General features: G+C 43.6%; 1 protein-coding gene across 3 annotated transcripts; it reads left to right on the plus strand.

Annotated features, from left to right (window-relative positions):
• The first annotated feature begins 8493 nt into the window (after window positions 1–8493).
• On the plus strand, window positions 8494–25649 carry NPM1 (nucleophosmin 1). 3 transcript variants are annotated; one of them, XM_066273258.1, is made up of 11 exons: window positions 8494–8678; window positions 10174–10253; window positions 11266–11385; window positions 11833–11926; window positions 13090–13196; window positions 13299–13351; window positions 17735–17792; window positions 18903–18983; window positions 19637–19738; window positions 21611–21685; window positions 25293–25649. In XM_066273258.1, exons 1-11 carry the CDS (start codon window positions 8621–8623, stop codon window positions 25329–25331), a joined length of 867 nt encoding a protein of 288 aa, XP_066129355.1. In that variant the 5' UTR covers window positions 8494–8620; the 3' UTR covers window positions 25332–25649. The 3 variants fall into 3 exon arrangements, with proteins under 3 accessions (XP_066129355.1, XP_066129354.1, XP_066129356.1); XM_066273257.1 differs by having other exon boundaries at window positions 8497–8678; window positions 13299–13369; XM_066273259.1 differs by lacking the exons at window positions 21611–21685; window positions 25293–25649 and adding an exon at window positions 20425–20871 and having other exon boundaries at window positions 8497–8678; window positions 13299–13369.

The following is a 25649-nucleotide window of genomic DNA, read 5'->3' on the forward strand; positions in this document are numbered from 1 at the left end:
CAACCACAGGTCTCTTTATCTGGGTTTATTTATTTATTTATTTACAGGGACAGAGAGAGAGTCAGATAGAGGGATAGATAGGGAGAGACAGACAGGAACGGAGAGAGATGAGAAGCATCAATCATCAATTTTTCACTGTGACACCTTAGTTGTTCATTGATTGCTTCTCATATGTGCCATGACTGCGGGCCTTCAGCAGACTGAGCAACCCCCTGCTTGAGCCAGCGACCTTGGGTCCATGCTAGTGAGCTTTTTGCTCAAGCCAGATGAGCCTGCACTCAAGCTGGCAACCCCGGGGTCTCGAACCTAGGTCCTTCCGCATCCCAGTCCGACGTTCTATCCACTGCGCCACCGCCTGGTCAGGCTCTTTATCTGGGTTTAGTTTTCAGTCTCTTCCTTATGTATATGTGGGTATATTAATATTACAATAACACTGGGGCATATTCTATGCATGCAACTTTATTTTCTGTTTCATTTTCCTTTTAAACTTTTGAAACTGTATATCCTGGGAATTCTCAAACAAACCTAAAAAGAAGAGAAAACGACAGTGACGCTCCCTGTCCCCAACACCTGGCTTCCGTGATCATCAACATTTTTCCAGTTGTTTTCATTTGTCTCCCTCCACCACTTTTTTTTTTGGTTGAAATATCTTGAAACTAATCCAAAGCATCATGTCACTTCACTCACAATACTAAAATGTACGTACGTACATAGATGGCTGTTTTCATTTAGCGTGACATCACGAATATTTCTCCATGTTATTTACTATGGTTTGAAACATTTTTTACCAATAGTCTAATATGGTCATTGCCTGCACCTATTACAAACCTTTGCTGCATTTCTGATTAATTCCTTGGGATACAGTTCTAGAAGTGATCAAACGGTAAGAAGTCTAAAAGAGACAAGAAACATCATCATGATTGTATCAATTTATATTCCAAACAGTGGGGTGTGGAAGGGCCTGTTTCTTTCTACCCTCATGGACTCTGGGTATTACCAGTTGTATTGGTCAAGGTCCCATTGCAGATAACAAAATCCACTCCAAGTGGAAGCAGAAGATGTCCTACCAGAAATCATTAGAAGGTTTGGAAGAGCTGACTGAGCCCCTGGGAGTGGGTTACAGAGCCACGCTGCAGAACTGGCTCACCGAAGGGCTGCCCTGCCTCCATTGAGAAGCTGGGAATTAGAAAGTTGGATCCCTTTCCTAATTCGAAATGGAAGAATCAACAAGCTCCCATTAGTACTGTAATGTGTCAGTACACCCAGCAAAATTTTTTTTGAAAACTTGATGATCCCAGCATATATTAGCATTATATGTTAAAGTAAAATAAATCACCATTTTTTAAGAAAAAAAATTCTACCTGAGAGTGATTGTCAATGAATACACATGTACAAGTTGTATCTCTCCCCTACCTCTATTTTTATCAATGGTTCTCTATTAAAATAGAGTCTTGCCCTGGCCAGATGGCTCAGTTGGTTGGAAGGTCGACCCAATGCACAAAGGTTGCAGGTTCAATCCCTGTTTGGGGCATGTACAGGAGCAAATTGATGTTTCTGTCTCTCTATAATCAATAAATAAGTTTAAAAGATGATAAAATAGAGTCTTTTGCAGGTTAAATATTAAATTTGTTAGATACTATAAAAAAAAAAGTTGTCATCACAATTGCAGGCTCTAGGTTCACGGTGCCTTTGTCATGAATCATACTGTCAAAGTGGAGGCCTCTCAAGCCCCAAAAAACTGGAATTGGACCCTGGGTTCTCTACTTATAAATGCCATGGAAACGCCAATGCCCCTGTGACCTCGCTTGCGAGCAGAGGCAGCAGAATGACAACTCATGCCTCATCATATCAATTTTTATCGTCCAGATTTCAAATGGGTACCCTGCTGGAGTGACCACGCAGGATGGTCCGATTAGGACTGCCTAACTGGGCAGGTCATGGCGGAAGTCATGTCCCAGGCCTACAGCTTCCTTAGCGAAGGCCAATCTTCAGAGTAGGTGAGTTCTGTCCATTGTTCTTGTGTATTCAGGGTAACCCACCTTCAAAATGTCAGTCATTTTCTTTCCTAGACCCCTCAAAGGCACCAGAGCATGAGATCACAGCACCCCTCGTTGTCGCTGGGTCCCCACACACCACCTCTGTGTGCTGTGAGTGTGCATGAACTCTCCCCACCCATCTTTTCATCCAGTCCTTTACTTGCTCCCGCCTCCTTCGTCTACGGCCCATGGATCTCACGCACCTTCCTTACGTTCCCTCTGATGCCCAGTGTATAGAATAGGCTGCAAGGCGGGCATTCTCTGCAGCATTTGTCTTCGTCCTTTGAGAGCTTGCTTGGGGTGTGTCCTCAACATTTTGGCTCACATAAACTCATAAAAGTTTTCTATAGGCTGGACAGTTTTCTTTGACACCTCAAAACCAACTCTGGGAGCAGGAGCTATATATATATATATGGCTCACTCTGTATCTTTCCTCTCCTGTGTCAACTTGGCCAGAAATGGTGATGGTCCACCCTCCTGGAGAAGCACTGCTTTGGACCTGACGGGCGGCACGTGAGAAGTGCAAGTTACCAGTATTCTCTCCACACCCTCTTGGTGTCCTCTACCATTTAGGGGCACACCAGCTGCCTGGGGGCTTTTTCTTCCAAAAGCCAGCACCTGCATCTCTCTGTTGAAGGGCTGCCCTCATGGTGCTGGCACTATTGTGCCTAAGGACACTAAAGGCCAGAGGGCTTGGGGCTTTGCAATTCCCCTGTGCCCACCAGAGTTAGGGCAAGGCCAGTACATGAAACACGTGAAAGCGAAAATAGGGACTGTCCACACACAAAAGGATGGAAGAAGTCAAAAGGGCACGGGAGCCCATTTGAAGGGTCTTCCATGGTCAAGTGTGAGAAAATCTGAGCAAGAAATTTAATATTAAGAGTAATGGATGACAGCCCCAGCTGGTGGCGCAGGGATAGGGTGCTGTCCTGGAGCTCTGAGGTCTCCAGTTTGATCCCAGGGTCACTGGCCTTAGCTGGGTATCGCTAGCTCAAGCCTGGGGTCACCAGCTCCATCCCAGGGCTACTGGCTCAATCCTGAGGGTGCCAACTTGACCCCAAGGTCACAGGTTCAAACCCTGATCGGGGCACATATGAGAAGCAATCAATGGCACAACTAAGTGGAACAACAAGTTGATGTTTCTTTCTCTTCCTCTCTTGTAAAAAACAAACCAACCAACAAACAACAACAAAATAAAACCCTGGCTGGATAGCTTAGTTGATTAGAGCATTGTCCTGAAGCATAGAGGTCGCCAGTTCAATCCCCAGTCAGGGCACAGACAGGAACAGATCAATATTCCTGTCTCTCTCTCTCTCTCTCTCTCTCTCTCTCTCTCCCTCTCTCTCCCTTTCCCTTTCTCTCTCACTAAAATCAATAAATTAAAACAACTTTTTAAAAGTGTAATGAATTACCATTTATAGAATAAAATACAAATATCAAGAATCCATGCTGAAATAATTACAGAGTCAAGAAGGACAGATTCCTTTTAAACATTTTTTTTTTAATTTTTTTATTTATTCATTTTAGAGAGGAAAGAGAGAGAGGAGAGAGAGAGAGAGAGAGAGAAGGGGGGGAGGAGCTGGAAGCATCAACTCCCATGTGTGCCTTGACCAGGCAAGCCCAGGGTTTCGAACCAGCGACCTCAGCATTTCCAGGTTGACGCTTTATCCACTGCGCCACCACAGGTCAGGCAGAAGGACAGATTCTTTACAGTAGGATTCCAACGAGTAAATGACAATAGAACAACATTATTTGGCAAACACGATGGCAATACCTCTTGATAAGAGTCATGAATGGAAGCTAGAAGAAATAGGTAAAATACCATAACAAACGGGATATTTCCCTTCGCCTCAAAGGTGAAGTAACCTGGCAGACATCACCATAAGCGAGAGATGGTACTGAACATCATCAGAAAGGGGACAAACAACAGCGTGTCTCTCCTGACAAGATTTACTGAGAAGGACACAGCATCGCTTCTGTGGTGTTCTTAACAAAGGTGCATGACTTGAATTTAACCATGAGGAAACCCCGAATAGAAGCTGTACTACATGATAACGAGCTAGATTGGCCTTTTACCACCGTCAAGGTCGTGGCAGACAAAGGATGGAGAAACTGTCCCAGATTATAGAAGGTGAAGGATACATGACAACTAAATGCATATTAGTAGGACAGCTGGTGAGATTTGAATAAGGACAGAATTCGAGCAGCGAGTCTCAACCTCTTCCATCTCGTGGCACATAGAATCTAATTACTAAAACTCTGTGGCTCACCAAGAAATATACTTTTTGCAGATCTGACAAAAGAATATAGGTATAATTTAGATTCATTTACACTGCACACCTATTGTGTTGGCTGTTGTCATTTATTTATTTGACAATCTAAGAGAAAAAAGGTCGGTTCCCCTGACTAAATAGTCAGGTATTGCATGTTTTTAAAGTTCTTGCAGGCCCTGGCCGGTTGGCTCAGTAGAGCACTGGCCTGGCTTGTGGAAGTCCCGGGTTTGATTCCCAGTCAGGGCACACAGAAGAAGAGACCATCAGCTTCTCCATCCCTCCCCTCCCCCTGCTTCCTCCCCTTTCTATTTCAATCTCTCTCCCCCTCTCTCTCTCTGTCTCTCTCTCTTTTTTTCTCTCTCTTCCCTTCCAGCAGCCAGCCTGGTTTCCAGCATATTGACTCCAGGAGCTGAGGATGCCTCCAGACAGCTGATTGTGAGGTGCCCCAGATGGCCAGAAGGGAGTCTGTCTTTTTATCTCCACATCTCTTACTTGGAAGGCAAGAAAGAAAATCTCGTGCACACCAGTTGAAAATTGCTGGATTAGACAACAGTGTTGTATAGTGTTAATTTTCTGGCTTTGATCATTGCATTGTGGTTATGTAAGATGTTAGCATTTGAGGAATCTGGATGGACGAACTACAAAAATTCTTTGTTCTATTTTTGCAAGTTACTTAAATCTGTGAGGGGAAAAGTCAGCCTTCGTAATCTGGGGTTGACTCACTCCAGCAGGCAAAACCCTCTTGGTAAGGTCCTGGTAAAACTTCTGCCCCGGGCTGCATCTGGGTGTGCCAATTCCCAGGAGGGCAGGCCAAGCGCACTCCAGCTCTCCTTGCTCAGCCATCACAGACTTTTCTATTATAGGTAAGAGCCAGGCAGCAGCCTGTGGACCCACCTCAACTCCTAAAACTGGAGGCTCAGGTCCAGTTTTCCAGAACCCTCTCACTACCCTTTGCTCCAGTCCATGCTAACCCCGGGGCTAGGGGAGCCTCCTGCTTTAAACTGAGGTAAAGGTAGGGACTAGCTCGCACTTCTAAGCCAACAACTTTGAAAGAAATCTCTTCTCAGTGACTCTCCCAGTTGCTTTTCTCTAGTCTGAAGATGTGTGATGAGCTCTAGCGCGGAGCACCGGTTAAGCTTCCTCCCAGTCAGAAATGTGTGGGTGGTATTCTTTGTTATCTGACTCCAAGCTGAACCCAGAGCCCTAGAAAATGGTTAAAAAGCCGATTAACATCCTGGAATACCTGCAACTGAAAACATCCTCAAGCAATTTTCCAATGAAAAAGCAATGACACTCCCTATCAACCCTTTGTTGTTTTTTTGTTGTTTTTGTTTTTTTCTTTTTGTATTTTTCTGAAGCTGGAAACCGGGAAAGACAGATTCCCGCATGCGCCTGACCGGGATCCACCCGGCACGCCCACCAAGGGGTGACGCTCTGCCCACCAGGGGGCGATGCTCTGCCCCTCCAGGGCGTCGCTCTGCTGAGACCAGAGCCCCTCTAGCGTCTGGGGCAGAGGCCAAGGAGCCATCCCCAGCGCCAGGGCTATCTTTGCTCCAATGGAGCCGCGCTGCGGGAGGGGAAGAGAGAGACAGAGAGGAAGGAGAGGGGCAGGGGTGGAGAAGCAGATGGGCGCTTCTCCTGTGTGCCCTGGCTGGGAATCGAACCCGGGACTTCTGCACGCCAGGCCGACGCTCTACCACTGAGCCAATGTTTTATTTTGCTTGAAGGCATTCCCAGGCACCTTTGTAAGACTTTAGTGCAAACATTCCTGGAGGTAAAGGAAGCTGGGCAGCTGCCCACCAGATGCCTCTTGATTAGAGAAGCTAGATGGTGAATTTCAGCCAGGCTGACATAAAACAGCATTGTATGTAAGAAAGCATCTTTGCAACCAAATAATTTACCTAAAACAGGAGAGAGAGTCTGTAAGATATGAAAATATACTCAAATGGATTGGTAACCTTGTATTCAAGTCAGAGCTATGTCTTGGTGTACTGTGTGCTTTGGGATAGAGCATTCTTGTTACCCTATGCATTGCTACTGTCTGATGACAGATGAATCTTAATGACACTTCTTGAAAACCTTCAATGCCTATTTGGCCATCCATCGGAATGTTTAGCCTGACCTGTGGTGGTGCAGTGGATAAAGAGTTGACCTGGGACGCTGAGGTCGCCAGTTCAAAACCCCAGGCTTGCCTGGTCAAGGCACAAAGGGGAAACAACTACGAGTTGATGCTTCCTGCTCCTCTCCCCAACCTCTTTCCTTCTCTCTCTCTCTTCTCTCTCTAAAATGAATAAATAAAAATCTTTAAATAAATAAAGGTAAAACTTAAAAAAAAAAGAAATGTTTAATCTGGCATTTAAGGGCCTTTCACATTAGAGTTCTAATTTTGTTTAGTGTAACCTCAGGCAAAAGAATGACTTGCTGGTCCCCTACACGCCCTGTGTCTCCTTCATGTATTTGCTGACATCCTTTCCTTTGCTTAGAACATGGTCCCCCTCCATCAGTGCTGCAGGTGTCAGCTCAAATGCTGCCACCTCTGAAAAAAACTCTATGCTCATAATTTTTGAAGGTGGGTGATTGGTATACAGGTGTTCATTAGAATATGCTTTCCATTCCTGTACATGCTTGAAAATCTCCATCACAAGATGTTTAACAAATGAAGAGATATGTAAAACCTAGAATTTAAATAAATAGTTATATATGTTCATTCTATGGAATAGTATACAACTCCTAAACAGAAGGCAGTGGGCCTCTGCGTAGTATCGTGGGAAGCATGAAATTAGGATGGCAAGTTGCAGAACAATTGCTATCCTCTAAATCTTTGTGTTCCCTACCCCCCAATTCATATATTGAAATCCTAACCCCCAAAGGTGGTGGTATTGGTAGGTGGGGCCTTTGGGAGGTGATGAGGTCATGAGGATGGAGCCCTCATGAATGGGATTAGTGCCCTTATAAAACAGATCCAATGCCCCTTCCCTCATTTGAGGATAGAACCCGAAGTATGCAAACCTGGAAGACAGCCTTAGCCTGACCATGCGGGCACCCTGCTCTTGGGACTCCGGACCTCCCGAACTGCGAGAAACATATTTATGTTGTGTATAAGCTACCCAGCCTGTGGTCTTCTGTTACAGCAGCCCAAAGACAATAATATAAACAATATGACCCTGTTTATGTAAACAATGAAAAGATGCATTTATGTGTGCATATATTTGTAAGTAAAGACCTGTCCTTTTCGTATACAAGTTCACTTCTTAGGATATATTTATGAAGCTACTTCGAGACATCCCTAAGGCTATACATACAAAGATATTGATTAGTCTGCACGTATATTGGAGCTGGAGAGCTGTCTCATCACCTCGTAGGTTCAGTCACCTTACTCCTCTCCATCTGTATCCTTGACTGCAACGTGGGGATAGTCATTCTGCCACACACGATCTTAGTGGGTACCTACTGTAGATCTACAGTGCTTTATGTCACCCAGGCCTAGTTCTTGCCCTGTTCATACAGAAGAGGCAGACTCGGTGCCCAAAATGACATAAAGACTAGGGATTTCAACTTCGGAGTTGTTGCCTCAGAAAGAACATAGCTACAGAAACGGACTTGAGTAAGTCCGGCCAGCAGCGACATCCTTCCTTCCCAGCAAAGAACCCTGTCCTCCACTGTCTCTGGCATTTGATGCTTTCACTTAGGGAAAGCAATGAGCTGCAAGCTCAGACCTTTAGGCAAGTCAGAAATACTGAAGTGGTTATGCCTGTTTGCAGGCCTGCGAGGCATGAGGCGGGGAGAAGGTGAATCGAGCGGCTTCCGGGGTGACGACCGGCTCGCTCTGCATGCCTGACGCAAAGGCTGCCGTCGCCATTTTGCAGGGTGGGCTGCGCAGGCTATTGGCGGCGGGCCAGCGCGCCTGAGCAGGACGTGGAAAGCTTGGAAGGGGAGGGGGCGCGCACTACCAGGCGGAAGCACGCATGCGCTCCAGCAGCGGCGGCGGCGAAGGGGTGGGGTCCGCGTATGAGTGCGCGTGCTCGGTGGGAGCCCGCGAAGTACCTGGAGGAGGTGGGGGGCTCGGAAGGAAGGAGTGGGATTGAAGAGCGCTTGCGCGGGAGTGCTACCGAGCAGAAAGAGGGGCTCCCGAGCACGCGCGCGGCGACGGGACTTCGGGAGTTCTCGCGAGATCTTCAGGTACTATATATATGCGCAGGGAGCCCGCGTCCTTTCCCTGGTGCGATTCCGTCCTGCGTGTCTGTTCTGAGGAACAGGCAGTCATTCCTCTCCGTCCGCCTTCTCTGCCACCTAAGTGCGTGCTACCAACCCATGGAAGATTCGATGGACATGGACATGAGCCCTCTGAGGCCCCAGAACTATCTTTTCGGTGAGTACTGGCGGGCTGGAGCGCGGCGGAGCAGGGCCTGGCAGCTTTGGGGGAGGGGGCTGGATCCCGGCAGAGGCCTGCGCTGCGGGAGAAAGCGAGGCCGGCTGGAGGTCGGGGCGAGCGGAGAGCGAGCTGCCGACGCCCTGCGGTCTGAGGGATGGGGAGCCCGGGGGGCAGGGCGGGCGGCACGCAGGGATGGGAAGGGATGGGGAGGAGGGCCGGCCTGAAGCCCGGGGCGTGAGCCGCCCGAGGCCCAGAGTCTCAGCTGTCTTGGGAACGACTGGCCGAGGGCTCGGCGTTGTCCGGGGCACCCGACGGAGCTCCAGTATTTTATTTTGTTTTCCAGTGGGTGGGGAGGTTCGGAGGCTTCTGGATCTAGGCCGGTGTCGGTGGTGCCGGGCCCCGGGTTGGTGCGGGAGGTCGTGCGGGCTCGTGGTGGGTGGGAGCCGTAGGCCTTTCTCCTGGAGGGGAGGATGGAGGGAGCCTGGCGCTGCCCTCCCGGCCCCGGACGGCCCCTGCGCCTCGGCGGGTTCCAGGGGGAGGGGCGGCGCGGCCCGGCCTCAGGCCGCAGGCGCTGGGAGCACGTGGTTGCAACGTGGTCGGGGAGGAGGGGGTGTGGGCGCTACATCCGGGGCTCGCTGACGTCTTAACACACCCGGGCCTGGGAATCTGGGGTTTCATCGGAGCCTTTGGGCGGGAAATGTTAGGTGCAGTGGCTGGTAGCTACAGGATGGTGGAGGTCTTTGTTCAGGGCTTAACCTCTCTGAGTGCAGGCCCTTTATGGAGCCTCTTCAGTCTCGTCGCCGCGGGAGGTGGGATTACCCACTGGGAGATGCTTGGAGAAATGAAGTGACTTAAGTGCGGGGAAGTCGAGATCAAGTCTAAACTACGATCCTTGCCTCCGGGGCTGGTGCATTGTAAATGACTTACTTTGGAGAGGGGCACCTATGGTCGGCATTGGGCAAACAGCTTTTTATTTTTAAAGATGAGAAATGTGTTCAGGTTCAATTTGGATCAACAAGACCTGGTACTATTCCAAGGTTTGGGGATCCCTCCCCTTCCAGGGCACAGTACATATCATACTAAGGAGAGACTTGATTAGGTTTTCAGTGAACTTCATTGCTGAAGCCATTTCTTTGTGTCAGTCATGCTTTAACTGCGAATTCTGCCGCAAATTTGTTTTGTATTTTATATACCACGCTGAGGTTTGCTAATTGAGCGATAACATTTAAGTATCTGTGCCAGTAACTGTTAGGTTGCAATTAAATGGAATCATTTAATTAAAGTTTTATTCTGATAGGATTTTAGAACAGATTTTGTCTAGTGATGGGATAGGTAACATGCACAGTACATTAAAACTTTTATTCCTAGCCATTTTGAACAGTTGGGGGATTCTGATCAGTTTATATCAAAATATTTTTGTTTAACCCTTTCTATTGGAAAAAGTTTCAGTGGTTTTTTTTTTCCTGTTAAGTTGCTTTTTCTTCATTTACAGGTTGTGAACTAAAGGCCGACAAAGATTATCACTTCAAGGTGGATAATGATGAAAATGAGCACCAATTATCCTTACGAACGGTACTTAAACTTTCCAATATAAACTACTCAGCCTTTCTCCATTTCAGCCTTAGTTCCTGTTTACATACCTGTTTTCTGTACACCTGTGATACAGAACTTGGCATCTTTACCATTCCTTTGGCAAATAATAAAAGTCCAGTCACACTACTGCTGAACTTTCAGTACCTGTGTACTTCAGTTGCCACATAAAGTTCCTTAGGGTAGTAATGACTCTGTCTTGTGCCCTACAGAGACTAGCTAGCCTACAGCCAACTGTTCAACTTGTATGTGGTAAGTAATGTTAGGTGAGCCGTACTGTAGGTGCCATAGATCAGTGGTCCCCAATCTTTTTTGGGCCACAGACCAGTTTAATGTAAAAATATATTCATGGACCTGCCTTTAGAGTGGGATGGATAAATGTATCATGTGACTGAGACAAGTGTCAAGAGTGAGTCTTAGACGGATGTAACAGAGGGAATCTGGTCATTTTTTTAAACTACATTGTTCAGACTTAAATATAAATGAAACGGAAATAATTATCTATTCTTTCTCTGCGGACCGGTACCAGTCCACAGCCCAAGGGTTGGGGACCACTGCCATAGATGATGACATGTACAACTATTGTCGTCAGGTGGTCCCCCCCAAGTATTATCAATTTTACGAGGGGGGGTGCGAGAAGGCATCAACTCATTAGGTGCTCAATAGATGCTAGTTGTTCACTGATTGCTTGTTGCATGTGCCTTGGCCCAGCAAGCCCAGGATTTCCAGCTGGCGACCTCAGAGTTCCAGGTTGACGCTCTATGCGCTGTGCCATCACAGGCTGGCCATCAAATGTATTGTTACACATTTGTTCATATTTACTGACTGAGAAGTTGATTGTCAAGGTCCCATAAAACTTGAAAACAGCATTGTGTACAAATTAGTTTTCCATCAGTGGTAATAGTGAACAGTTTACATACACATTAAACATAACTTTCGTGGTGGATTGTAAAATAGAGGAAACTTAAGTTGAATACTATTTTTCTGTTTTCAGGTCAGTTTAGGGGCTGGTGCAAAAGATGAATTGCACATTGTCGAAGCAGAGGCAATGAATTATGAAGGCAGTCCAATTAAAGTAACACTGGCAACTTTGAAAATGTCTGTACAGCCAACGGTAAGGGCTCTTACGCTTTGGAGTTTATATCAAGGTCTAATTTTGTTGTTGTAGCGGAGGTGTCACTTGGGTCACACACCAGGGAAGGAGAGAGGGGAAATGTGGTTTGGTTCCTGTAGTTGTAGCTACATCTTCTGTTCATCTTGAACATGGTTGCTGCTTGTGTATCGGGTGGGAAAATGGATTCATTGGTTTATGGCAGGAGTCTCAAACTCGGCCCACTCACCAATTTTGTGCGGCCTGCAGACTAATCAAACTTCGTGGATTAGTCTGCGGGCCAGTCTGCGGCCGCACAAAATTGGTGGGTGGGCCGCGAGTTTGAGACCCCTGGTTTATGGATTTGCCTGGTGTGCCTCTTAACACACTTGTAAGTTATGAGCAGGCTTAATAACATTTAACTTTATTTTCTTCACAATATTTAGTGATTTGAAAACTTCTCCTTTTTAGGTTTCCCTTGGTGGCTTTGAAATAACACCACCTGTGGTCTTACGGTTGAAGTGTGGTTCAGGACCTGTGCATATTAGTGGACAGCACTTAGTGGGTATGTTATTTTTGTGATGCTGTTTATTATCTTTTTTTTTTTTTTTTTTTTTTTGTTTGTTTGTTTGTTTGTATTTTTTTTCTGAAGCTGGAAACAGGGAGAGACAGTCAGACAGACTCCCGCATGCGCCCAACCGGGACCGGCACGCCCACCAGGGGCGACGCTCTGCCCACCAGGGGGCAATGCTCTGCCCCTCTGGGGCGTCGCTCTGCCGCAAACAGAGCCACTCTAGCGCCTGGGGCAGAGGCCAAGGAGCCATCCCCAGCGCCCGGGCCATCTTTGCTCCAATGGAGCCTTGGCTGCGGGAGGGGAAGAGAGAGACAGAGAGGAAGGAGGGGGTGGGGGCGGAGAAGCAAATGGGCGCTTCTCCTATGTGCCCTGGCCGGGAATCGAACCCGGGTCCCCCGCACGCCAGGCCGACGCTCTACCACTGAGCCAACCGGCCAGGGCCGTTTATTATCTTTTATGCCAGTAACTTTGTTCCTACTGGGTTGCTATCCTTATAGTAGGATCAAATGGGAGTATAGTAATTTTTATTAGTAATTTATAACTGGAAAAGCCTGTTATTTTGTGTTCAAAACCTAGTAATAGGCCCTGGCCAGTTTGCTCAGTGGTAGAGCGTCGGCCTAGCGTGCAGAGGACCCGGGTTCGATTCCCGGCCAGGGCACACAGGAGAAGCGCCCATTTGCTTCTCCACACCTCCGCCGCGCCTTCCTCTCTGTCTCTCTCTTCCCCTCCCGCAGCCAAGGCTCCATTGGAGCAAAGATGGCCCGGGCGCTGGGGATGGCTCTGTGGCCTCTGCCTCAGGCGCTAGAGTGGCTCTGGTCGCAACATGGCGACGCCCAGGATGGGCAGAGCATCACCCCCTGGTGGGCAGAGCGTCGGCACGCCGGGTGGATCCTAGTCGGGTGCATGCGGGAGTCTGTCTGACTGTCTCTCCCTGTTTCCAGCTTCAGAAAAGTGCAAAAAAACCCCAAACAAACAAACAAACAAAAAAACCTAGTAATAAGTGTTAGGCCCTACAATTCCTTTTAAAAAAATTTGCTGCTGTTATTTTTTATATAGTACAATCTCTCTTTAAACATTCTTTACTGTATAAATTGCCTTCCTGAGTTCTTGCTTGTCAGTTGAGTTGTAGTAGCTAATAGAGGACTTTATTTTAGCTGTGGAGGAGGATGCAGAGTCAGAAGATGAAGACGAGGAGGACGTGAAACTCCTGAGCATATCTGGGAAGCGGCCTGCCCCTGGAAGCGGCAGCAAGGTCCCACAGGTACATGTGGTGTTGGGGACAGATACCTTCCTCTGGCCTGGACTTGGGTGTTTAGAATCAGTATTTGCTCAGAAGTTTTTTGTTCTCTTTTCCTTTTTAAAGAAAAAAGTAAAACTTGCTGCTGCTGAGGATGACGATGAGGATGACGATGACGATGAGGATGACGATGACGAGTAAGTATGCACTTAGGAACGTGACATGGTTGTATGGAGGAGTTTTAAGGGAATAGTTGACCAAAATGTCCCTGTGGAATTGAGTGATAGCTTTGATTAAATAAAGGCAAACAGCGGTGTCACTTTAGGTTGAATGAGCTGAGTAAAGGATGCTGTTGGCTCTGAGTTTGGGGAATGCTGCGCAGTGCATTGCACATTTTCAGGATTTCTCAAATGTATCTGACTGAGCACCTTCTGAGGAAGGTAGTAGTGGATGCATTACTGCACGCTAACAAGTCTGGGTGTTACTAATTTTTTAGAGAGAATGAGAGAGAAAGAAGGGGGAGGAATGGGAAGCATGAGAACTTGTGTTTGCTGCTTGTATGAGCCTTGAGCAGGCAAACTTGGGGTTACAAATTGGCAGCCTCGGCATTTTTATTCACTGCACCAGCACAAGGTAAGGCCAGTCTGTTTTTGCAAGAGCGGGACAGACAGAAAGGGAGAGAGATAAGCATCAACTCATACATAGTTGTGGTACCTTAGTTAATTGATTGCTTTCTCACATGTGCCATTTTTAAAGTCTGGTATATTTTAAAGACAGGCTGTGGTAAATAGTTACGTGCACACTGCAGTAAAATACTACTTGTAATTGGTCTTTCCTGTATGCAACAGTACCAGTAACTTTTAATATATTAAGTTTTTAATTGCCTGTCAACTCTGTCCCTGAGTTCCCAGATTGGTTCATATATATTTATTGAAAACATTTGTTTCTTCATTTGGCCAATACAAAAATTTAAGAAGTTTGATGTGAAAATGTACACAACTTGGTTAGTATATTACAGTGAAGCAGGTGCTGTGGAGAGGGGACATGTGGAAGAGTTGGTTTCTCTGGTGAACACAGCCATTCTTCACACGTGTAAGGCTTCTAACATGACACCATCTTCCATTATTACCATTACCTACTAGTTTCATCTTCACACATCTATCCTAAAATTCATGAAGGGATCAAATCCCTGCAATATTCCTTGGACATGTCTGCCACCATATAAGTACAGCAATAACTTCTTGTCCATAATATTTATTTTTTACTCAGGTCAGCTCTGCTCATGGTGTCTACTCAGTGAGCTCAAAGATACGTTCAAATTGAATTTGTGCTATTGAAAACATTTTAACTAGAAATGTAAGAAAGACTTGAGAACATGCATTAGTTAATGATCAGCCCTGGAAGTTAGGTTTTCAGTAACCTCAACTGGCCACGCTGGTGGTTCTTTAAAAAAACCTTTGAGAATGATAATACAGGTAGAAAATAGGAAAAGGATGAAAGAGTTTAATACTTTAAAAATTCACGTCAAAGTTACAGATCCAATATAGTATTTTTGACTGTTAGTACTTTAAGAACATTTGCCATTAGTAATAAAATAATATATCAAGAGAGGAATGGAAGTGGATATAGGACAGAAATGAGAAATTTGGGTGATGATACATGGTGTCTACTTAGGCTTGAGTTTATTTGGTCTTTGGTAATCTCAATTTACCTTTGTGTAGGTTTACAGGTGAATGTCTAGCACAGGGGTAGTCAACCTTTTTATACCTACCGTCCACTTTTGTATCTCTGTTAGTAAAATTTTCTAACCGCCCACCGGTTCCACAGTAATGGTGATTTATAAAGTAGGGAAGTAACTTTATAAAATTTATAAAGCAGTTACAGCAAGTTAAAGCACATAATAATAATTACTTACCAAGTACTTTATGTCGGATTTTCGCTAAGTTTGGCAGAATAAATCTTTATAAAAACAACTGACTATAGTTAAATCTGTTTTATTTCTACTTTGGTTGCTTCACTACCGCCCACCATGAAAGCTGGAACGCCCACTAGTGGGCAGTAGGGACCAGGTTGACTACCACTGGTCTAGCAGTATAGTCATCCTTTCCAGGATGGCTTTAGAATAGGGCCTGTTTGGCATCTTGCTTCTGATTAGTGAGGGAGGAGTGAAAAGTATAAATATTAAAGTGGTTCAAATCAGTAAATTTTATATTCCATGCAAGAAGGGTAGTCAGATATGTGCATAGGGAGAGACAGTTAACGGAGGCCTTGAGGATAGCATGTCTTAGGAAATTCTACTGGTTAGGGGCAATGAGATGTAAAGAGCCACCTTTTTGTTTTAGTTGAAATAGTGGAGATGATAAGCCATAGTCCCAGAAGACTTGGAACACACCAGATGGAAAGGGAAGTTGATGAGTTCTGTTTTCGGAATGGAAAGGCATGGTTTGGGGTTAGTTGACTGCTACTGAAGTAAGCAAGAAAGGCTGAAGACCCATTTAAGTACATTAAAAGTTATCTCAATATTATGTGTGGTCTTCTCCATAAACAACCTTTTCTGTATTTTATTAGGGATAGCGATTTTGTAGAAATCACTATCATCTTGTTCCAGGTAGGAAGAGGTATGTAGGGATTGGTTTCCAAAGGCCAAAATTGTCTGTCACTGTTGAAAAAGACTTCAAGGACTGTAGACTTGCTCTGCAGTTAGCATAGCAAATTTGTACTCCAGTCTGGAAGGATGGATGATGATTCTTTGGTTGTCAGTGAAACTACTGTTTTATTGAGACTAGTGTGGAAAAGAAACATGTTTGTGAAGTAATTAAAACAAACTAGTTTCACTATTTGCTAATAGACTTCTGATTGGGTTTTTATTGACTTACCTGTTTTGGATATTTCATAATAAAAGGACTAGTTTCTTTCATTTACCACAGTATTTTTAAGATTCATCAATGTTGTAGTATTTACTAGTAATTGTATTTATATTGCATTGTAACAATATTTTGTATATTTCAGAAACAAACCCATTAGATTTGCACATATTTTCTCCCATTCTGTGGCTTTCGTTCCACTATCCGGGTGGTGTCCTTTGCAGTTTTCAGTTTTCATGAAGTCCAGTGATTTTGTTGCTTATGCTGTTGGTGTTGTGCCAAGGACACCACTGCCAAATCTTTTAAAAGTTTTATATAGCTTTAGTTCTTACATTTAGCTCTTTGACCCAATTTCATTCTTTTGTATGTAGATATCAAGTTGTCCCAAAACTATTTAAAATAACTTTTTAAAATTAATTTTTGGAGGGCGGGGAGAAAAATATCAATTTGTTGTTGCACTTATTTAATGCCTTCATTGGTTGATTTCTGTATGTGTCCTGACCGGGACTGAACCTGCAACCTTGGCATGTTGGCATGGTGCTCTATCCACTGTACAACTGCCTCGGGCCCACCACCATTTGTTAAGACTTCTTTCCCTTTGAATGATCTTGACATGCTTGAAAATAATTCCCTTGAATACAGGGGTGGGGCAAAAGTAGGTTTATAGTTGTGGGTACACAAAACAATTTATTTGTGTATCATTTACTTTTAATGTATTTTCATATGAACAACTTTTGCCCCACCTGTATATGTGTGTATTCTGGACTCTTCAGTTCTGTTCTATTGATGTGTGTCTATTCCTAATGCCAGTAACACACTGTTGGTTTCTGTTGCTTTGTGTGGCCCCTCCAACTTTTGTTCTTTTTGTAGATCATTATTTGGCTACTTTGGTTTGCTTGAATTTTGATGATGATTTTGTAAAGCTAGCATTCTTTTAGGAATTGCATTGAATCTGTAAATCACCTTGGAGAGAGTTATCACCTTACTTTATATCTGTAAACATGGGGTGTTTTCTATTTAAATTTTCTTTCAACTACATCATCCCCAGATATTTAATTATTTTAGTTCTAAAAAACAACATTTACCATCTTACCGTTTGTAAGGGTATACCGTGGCAGTGTACACCAGGGTGGTTAACTCGTGGAGCAGCAGACCTGCCCCGGTCCGCGGACTGGCGGTTGAAAACCACTGCTGTAGACCATGTCCACATTGTTAACAGATCTCAAACTCTTCATCGAGTAGTGCTGAAAACATGCCCATTTACCCTCTTCCCAGCCCCTAGCAACCACAGTTCCGTTCAGTTATCTAGAGTTTACGTTGAATTGTGGTATTCGTCTTTTTTAGTGACTGTCTTGTTTCACTAAGTATGATACCCTTAAGATTCATCCATGTACAGCATGTGGACATGTCCTTTAAGACTGAATATTTAATAACATGTACATATGACATTTTCTTCATCCATTTAACCATTAATGGACATTCTGGTTGCTTCCACCTCTTGAGGATTTTGACAGTGGCTCAGTGAGCATGAAGGATAAGCCTCTTCAAGATACTGCTTTTGATTCTTTGTCAATCCCCCAAAGTTTGGAAGTTCTTAATGTCTTGATTGACTAAATGTATAGATTCAATCAATTTCTAGGTAGGCTTTTATGTTTTTGAGTCAATTGAATTAGTAATAGTGACTTATTTCATTTGTAGTGATGATGATGATGATTTTGAGGATGAGGAAGCTGAAGAAAAAGCTCCAGTAAAGAAAGTAAGTAGGCTGGACAATGCTGCAAGATTGTCAGAAATAGCTTATCACAGAAAATCATGGAAGTTTTTTGTAGTGAGTGAAAGCTGGCTTTGGAAGGGAATGATTGATGATCCTAGTAGTGGTAGTCAACCTGGTCCCTACCGCCCACTAGGGGGCGTTCCAGCTTTCATGGTGGGCGGTAGCAGAGCAACCAAAGTATAAATAAAAAGGTAGATTTCATTATAGTAAGTTGTTTTATAAAGATTTATTCTGCCAAACTTAGCGAAAATCTGACATAAAGTACTTGGTAAGTAATTATTATTATTATATGCTTTAACTTGCTGTAACTGCTTTATAATTTTTTTTAATTTTTTTTTTTTTTTTGTATTTTTCTGAAGTTAGAAACGGGGAGGCAGTCAGACAGACTCCCATATGCGCCCGACCGGGATCCACCCGGCATGCCTACCAGGGGGCATGCCTACCAGGGTGCGATGCTCTGCCCATCTGCGGTGTCGCTCTGCCGCAATCAGAGCCATTCCAGCGCCTGAAGCAGAGGCCAAAGAGCCATCCCCAGCGCCCGGCCATCTTTGCTCCAATGGAGCCTCAGCTGCGGGCGGGGAAGAGAGAGACAGAGAGGAAGGAGAAGGGGAGGGGTGGAGAAGCAGATGGGCGCTTCTCCTGTGTGTCCTGGCTGGGAATCGAACCCGGGACTCCCACACGCCAGGCCAATGCTCCACCACTGAGCCAACCGGCCAGGGCCTTTATAAATTTTATAAAGTTAAGTTACTTCCCTACTTTATAAATCACCATTACTGTGAAACCAGTGGGCGGTTAGAAAATTTTACTACTAACAGATACAAAAGTGGGCGGTAGGTATAAAAAGGTTGACTACCCCTGGTCTAGTACTTAAAATTGGTCCTCAGCAGGACTGTCCTGAAAACTTTCCTAATAGTGGGGATGACTTAGGTTCTTGAATCATGTGGCTTTCTCTCATTGTTAGCTCTCTTTTGCAACTTTCTGTCAAAATGATTGTTTCTTAGCCGGATTGCTGCTTTTCTTACATGGTTTGGGGCAGTTTTATGTACACTGGTATGTCGATATGCATTGATTAAGGTTAATTTTTAATTACAGTCTATACGAGATACTCCAGCCAAAAATGCACAAAAATCAAACCAGAATGGAAAAGACTCAAAACCAACACCAAGATCAAAAGTAAGTGGTCACATGTAATACAAGGCTTCATTGAATTCGGGAACCTAAAGGTTCTTCTGTGGAAGAATGTGAGCTGGTTCTTCTGTGGAAGAATGTGAGCTGTCTGAAATTTGATAGGCCTTTGGAGAACAACTGTAATTGTCTTTAAAGAGCTAAAGTGTGCTTGTTGGTGGTCATTGTCATACAAATCTAGTTCTCTCCTGTAAGGGATCCTGCTTGTTGAAAGGTAAATTTATTGTATGGTGCAGTTTCTCAACCCTTGCTGCATTATTAGTGTCAAGTAAGGAGCTTAAAAGAATACCTGGGCTCAGAGGTTATTTAAATACTCTGGGATGAGCCCCATGCATCAAGCTGCATTGACTTTGCTTTATTCCTAGGGATCTTCTGGTTTCATTTTTGATGATGTCCTTTAAGTGTAGAACTGACTAGTATTGAATATAAATGCTGGCTCCAAATACTCCTATTCCTTTGTTAAGGAATGACTTAAAAAGTTGTGCAGACATGCATTCATTTGTAGTAGCAACTTGATTCTGGTTTTTGACTAGTTTTTACAAGGAAGGATTGTGAGAATGACTGCTGAGAACCTGTAGGCAGGGTGGGTCTTAGTTAGGAGCTGGATCTGAAAATTTTTAAAATTTAACTTTTTTCTCTAGGGTCAGGAATCCTTCAAAAAACAGGAAAGAACTCCTAAAACACCGAAAGGACCTAGTTCTGTAGAAGACATTAAAGCAAAAATGCAAGCAAGTATAGAAAAAGTGAGTAAAATTATCTTTAAGAAACTAAATAGGTTTATTTACATCTTCAAATTACACCTTTCTTGGGGGCTTGGAATAGCACTGTTCTTTTTTTAAATTCCTTAATATAAGATAAATAACACTTCCCTTTGGCTGATCTTTTGGTGTAAGATGCTACAGAACCAGCAGAGGGCGTATGAGTCATGAAATTGAAATAGTTGGAAAAATTAGAGACTCAGTCTTTGGGAGAAGAGAATTGGCTCCTGCTCTGCTACTCACTTGCCTGTGGGGCTAAACTTAACTTCAGTGAACTCTGGACTTGGAGATTTACTGATTTAAATATCTTAAATATTTTGAGGCCCCTTTGAGAGAAGCGTGAATTCCTGAATAATTACTGTTAGAGCCTGGTGGTTGAGTGTGCATGTGGGTGGGGAGGAAGAGCTGCTGATTACTCTCTCCGTGCGTTCCTGGGCTCCTGGGTTCTATGTGGCTTCACGTTGCCCTTCCTAATGCACTGACCAGTCAGTCGGGAAAACGGCATTTTAGACCCAGAATGTGTTTCTTGACTTTGCTTTAGTACTACTGTAACCCTTTTGCCCTCCTTGTATTGCTGCTTTACTTTTATCCCTTGCATACAGTGCTAAATGACCTTTTAGATACCCTCCCCCACATTTTAATACGGTCCTATCTCCTTGGTTTGATTGCAGGCATTGAACAATCCTGGTCACTACTGGTAAATTAAGCCCAAAGATGGGGAAAGAGGAAAAGGAGAGACAAATATAGTCCATACTGAGTATCATCAGCAACCCAGACTGAAGTCTTCTATTTAATCTCAGTCCCCTTTCCTGACTTCCCACGCACCCATGCCCCTTCCAGGCTGGAAGGGATCTCACCCTTAATCTCCTAAAGCACTCTCTTGATTTCTGTGATTCAGTGCACTTTTCTTTCCACTTGTTCATTTGCCTCACCTCTTTAATCATGTTTTCTATACCTTTGTATCTCCCTAGCTGCTCAATAAACACTTGAATGAATCAAATAAGAATGTATGTGACAATAATTTAAGAATGGAAATAACAGGTTTCTCTTCTAGGTAATAGAGGCAATTAAGTATCATATACCATACCTGACCCCTAACCTATTTCATGCCATGGTCCCTTTGTCATTCCTGAAGCCTTGACCTTTTAAAATATATGTACAGATTCAACTTAAAAAGAAAATTAAAAAATAGTTATCAACATAGAAATAAAAGTATATATTATTATATTTAATAATGCAAAGTAGTGGTAAATGTAAACATTGCATAATTGCAATGCTTTAAAAATGATTTGGTGCTAATGCTACTATGGTTTCTTGCTTATGCAAGAAAATGCAGTAACATTGGTTCCCCTTATTATAATATACCCCTGAATTGACCTGCAGGTTACTGTTGTGCTGGACTTAGGATCTCAGTATGTCTGAAGTGATCTTCTAACAGTCTTGGTCATATGTCTTTGTGGTTCTTAAAAGGGGTGTGGGTTTATTTGATTCTGGGTGGGTCAGAGTGGTGGTAAACTGGCGTGGGAGACAAGACAGTAGGCGGTCAGGTGACATTGGACTGCCTGAAGACTCAAGAGTGGCTTCTACTTTGTATTTGTAGAAAGGCTGGAGAACTGGGGCCTGGAACTGACAGGCCCACTGGGGAGTGCAGATACCAGGATGCTCTGCAGGTCCTAGGGCCTAATATATAGTTGCTCACTAGGGCTATCCGGGCCTGCCTGATAAAGGTGCATGCAGTATTTTTTAGAGACTTTAGGAATAAGATGTGAACTGATGATTCATGTAACAGCATGCAAATTTCATATCTTACAAATAGTGCTTATCTACTTACCCTTAATAATGCTTTTATCTCAATAGGGTGGTTCTCTTCCTAAAGTGGAAGCCAAGTTCATCAATTACGTAAAGAATTGCTTCCGGATGACTGACCAGGAGGTAACTAAGTTTTCTGAAGATGTGACATAATCCTAATTTTTAAATTGTGATTTACTATGATTCTAGTCTCTTTAAGTGTTGGCTTCTTATAAAAGGCTCCTAACCACAGACAATACTTCAGATTAAATACATGGAAATACTTAAGACTTTAGTTGGCAGAAGCTGAGAAGATAAATTTTTTAGTATATTTCCCGGCTTTTATATAGTTGGTAAATTACCCCTCGGCTCCTGTACTCGGTCTTACTCTCGGTGCTGTGTTGGCGGAGGAAGTGCACTGCGGTTTCGGTGCTGCTCCGTTTGGCTGCTTGGAGCAGTCTGGTCTTCGCTTTCTGGGGAGCTGGCGGAGGGAGACCATTTTCTCCATAGATTTTATGGGAAGCACATTTTACTGAAATGAACCTAACGTGTAAAATCTGGAAGCAAGAAACCAAATTGTAGTAAAAGCTCAATATTTAAGCTTGAGTCAACTCTTAAGATTTTTCTCTTTCTTGCATGTGAAGATATTCTGTCAAGAGAAAATTTATGTATGAATTTTTGTTATCTTGTATACAGTTATAGGCTGTAAAGGAAAATGTAAAAGCAGTTATGTAAGGTTACTAGGTGTCGTGTATACCAGCTCTATTCTCTGGCTTGTTTCTGTTGGGGCTCCCTAAGTCTTTAGAATTTTATTATTATTTTTTTCTACAGAGACAGAGAGAGGGATAGATAGGGACAGACAAGAACAGAGATGAGAAGCATCAATCATCAATTTTTCATTGCGACGCCTTAGTTGTTCATTGATTGCTTTCTCCTATGTGCCTTGACCATGGGGCCTACAGCAGACCGAGTAACCCCTTGCTCGAGCCAGTGACCTTGGTTCCAAGCTGGTGAGATTTGCTCAAACTAGATGAGCCCGCACTCAAGCTGCTGGTGACCTCGGGGTCTCGAACCTGGGTCCTCCACGTCCCAGTCCAATGCTCTATCCACTGCACCACTGCCTGGTCAGGCAAGTCTTCAGAATTTTAATTAAGGAAATAAATTTGCCAATTAGAGCAGTTTTTCTGCCACTGTAAATTCTAAATTCTTTTGAATAGTTGGCATTTATTAAACATTTTGAAGCTATAATATGCAGTTGTTAATAAATGTTGAAAATGGTTGGAAATCAGATATAAACCAGCATGTACTAACAGGTAAGTATAAGGGATAATGTGACTTCAACCTGTACCCAAAAAAGTGGCAAACTAAAATTTTTTTTGAGAGGAAGGGAGAGAGCTAAACACAACTCGTAGTTGTGTCACTTTAGTTGTTGACTGATTGCCTCTCATGTGCCTTGGCCAGGAGGGTCAGGCCAAGTCAGTGACCCCGTCAAGCCAGCGACCTTAGGCTCATGTCAGTGATCCTGCACTCAAGCTGGCAATTTTGGGATTTTGAACCGGGGACCTCTGTCTCTGGTCAGTGCTCTATCCTCTGAGCCACCATTGGTCAGGCAAAAACAAAGTTTTTCATTAAGAAAAATTCAGGTAAAGGCAAAAAGTAATGAAAATTGCAAGGGCCTTCAACATAGTAAGTACATCAGTCTTGCAGCTAAAATGACTGAATTCACTGCTAACAAGTATTTTCTGACTTCAAACTGAAAGTATATTTTTAAGTGCCAGGATGAAATTTCTGGAATAGTAAAAAATGTAATAGCTCAGTTTACTACTAGAGATTATCAAAACTGAATGTGTCACGTTTTTATGGCATAGCTACAGATGCAAGTAATCACTATAAAAGTTTTCCCATTGCTTGTGCAGTTTTTCTCATGAAAAAGTGTTGCTTATGAGGATTTGGCTAGTAAAATTCCTTCCAGATGGACTAAAACAGCAATTTTCTGTGAACTCTTGATTTAAGAGTTGAAAGGAATTACACCTTTTTTTGGGGGTGGAGGGACTAACAGATAAAAATTTTGGTGAATGTGTAAGTGCAAACTATTGATTCAGAAGTTGACACGATGTCCAAATGGTTCTGTAGAATGAGTGTCGCTGTCCTGGTCTGTTTGTGAGGACTGGGCAGGCGGCCTCTGGTGTGCCTTCTCACTTCGGAGCGTCACGAAGTCATTCTCTCGCATTTTCCAGATGAGCACACTCATTGAAGGTGCGCCATTGCTTTAAAGGACTACTGAGTCCTTGAGCTGACAAAAACATAAGACTGCTCCTTAAAAAGAAAATGTTATTTATAAATAGAAAAAGAAATGTCAACTTGAAGTAGATTTTTATCACTTGGAAGAATTTGATTTTTACATGGTTGTTACTGAATACTAGCACGAGAGCAAGTGCAGGGTGGGAAGTGTAGGTTTACAGCCGTTCGGATGGGGAAGTCAGTGAGGAAATAGAGTAACTATTTTTTTTCTTCTCATTTTTCTGAAGCTGGAAACAGGGAGAGACAGACAGTCAGACAGACTCCCGCATGCGCCTGACCGGGATCCACCCGGCACGCCCACCAGGGGGCGATGCTCTGCCCATCCTGGGCTTCGCCATGTTGCGACCAGAGCCACTCTAGCGCCTGAGGCAGAGGCCACAGAGCCATCCCCAGCACCCGGGCCATCTTTGCTCCAATGGAGCCTTGGCTGCGGGAGGGGAAGAGAGAGACAGAGAGGAAAGCGCGGCGGAGGGGTGGAGAAGCAAATGGGCGCTTCTCCTGTGTGCCCTGGCCGGGAATCGAACCCGGGTCCTCCGCACGCTAGGCCGACGCTCTACCGCTGAGCCAACCGGCCAGGGCGAGTAACTTTTGTTACACTGAAAACTGTTAAGCCTCCTTTTGTCCCACCCTGTAGAATCATCTGTGTTGAAGGACATAGAAATTGACAGTGATAACCTTTATCTTTTTATAATTATTTCTTGGTAAGTAGGCAACATTTTAAGTAATTAGATTTCAAGGATGAAACAGCAAGTTAGGTCATGGAAAAATGTTAAGTGGTTTAACCAGATAAGAGAACTGTTAATACTGCGTACCAACTCACAATGCTTATGCTGAACACGCTCTCGCTAATGGATGTTACTGGATGAAATGGAACAATTTAGATGTGCCCTCTGTAAGAACTATAGTATGTTCAAGTATAAACAACACTAAGGAATTTTATAAAGAAGTTCTGTAAAGCCAGGAACTGTTGTGATTAATCCCACGTCTTCAGGGAAATATATAAAAGATGTACTTTTAAATAATTTTTAAAGTATGTGTCCCGTGTACACAATGCATAGGCTTAGAACTAAATATGTTTAACTGTGTCATCTGTATTTATTTGCTAAATCTGGTGGCCCTAAAGCATAAGACATTGAGGCAATCCTGTCCCAACTGGTCTCTGCCTTGACTCTTGATTTCTTTAAAGATGCCTAAGCTACTAAGTGTATATTATTACTATAATTAACTTTGCTTACAAAGAATCATGTAATTTTTATGTATGAATTGATGTACTTGATATTATGTCCCAGTATAAAATTTGTTTTTTGGAATTCTTAATTATTGAGAGTGAACCGTTTTGGTGGTAAACTGAAAAAAAGATATGTTGAGCTGTACAAAGAGTCGTGGTTTAATTTATTGGTTGTCTGTGAAGTGCTATGGTTCTTTAACCACATTTCTTTTTTTTTTCCAGGCTATTCAAGATCTCTGGCAGTGGAGGAAGTCTCTTTAAGAAAATAGTTTAAACAGTTTGTTAAAATTTTCCGTCTTATTTCATTTCTGTAACAGTTGATATCTGGCTGTCCTTTTTATAATGCAGAGTGAGAACTTTCCCTACCATGTCTGATAAACGTTGTCCAGGTTCCATTGCCAAGAATGTGTTGTCCAAAATGCCTGTTTAGTTTTTAAAGATGGAACTCCACCCTTTGCTTGGTGTTAAGTATGTATGGAATGTTATGATAGGACATAGTAGTAGTGGTGGTCAGACAGATGGAAATGGTGGGGAGACAGAAATATACATGTGAAATAAACTCAGTATTTTAATAAAGTA

Source organism: Saccopteryx bilineata, chromosome 4 (assembly GCF_036850765.1).
Source record: "Saccopteryx bilineata isolate mSacBil1 chromosome 4, mSacBil1_pri_phased_curated, whole genome shotgun sequence".
Taxonomy (NCBI): Eukaryota; Metazoa; Chordata; class Mammalia; order Chiroptera; family Emballonuridae; genus Saccopteryx; species Saccopteryx bilineata.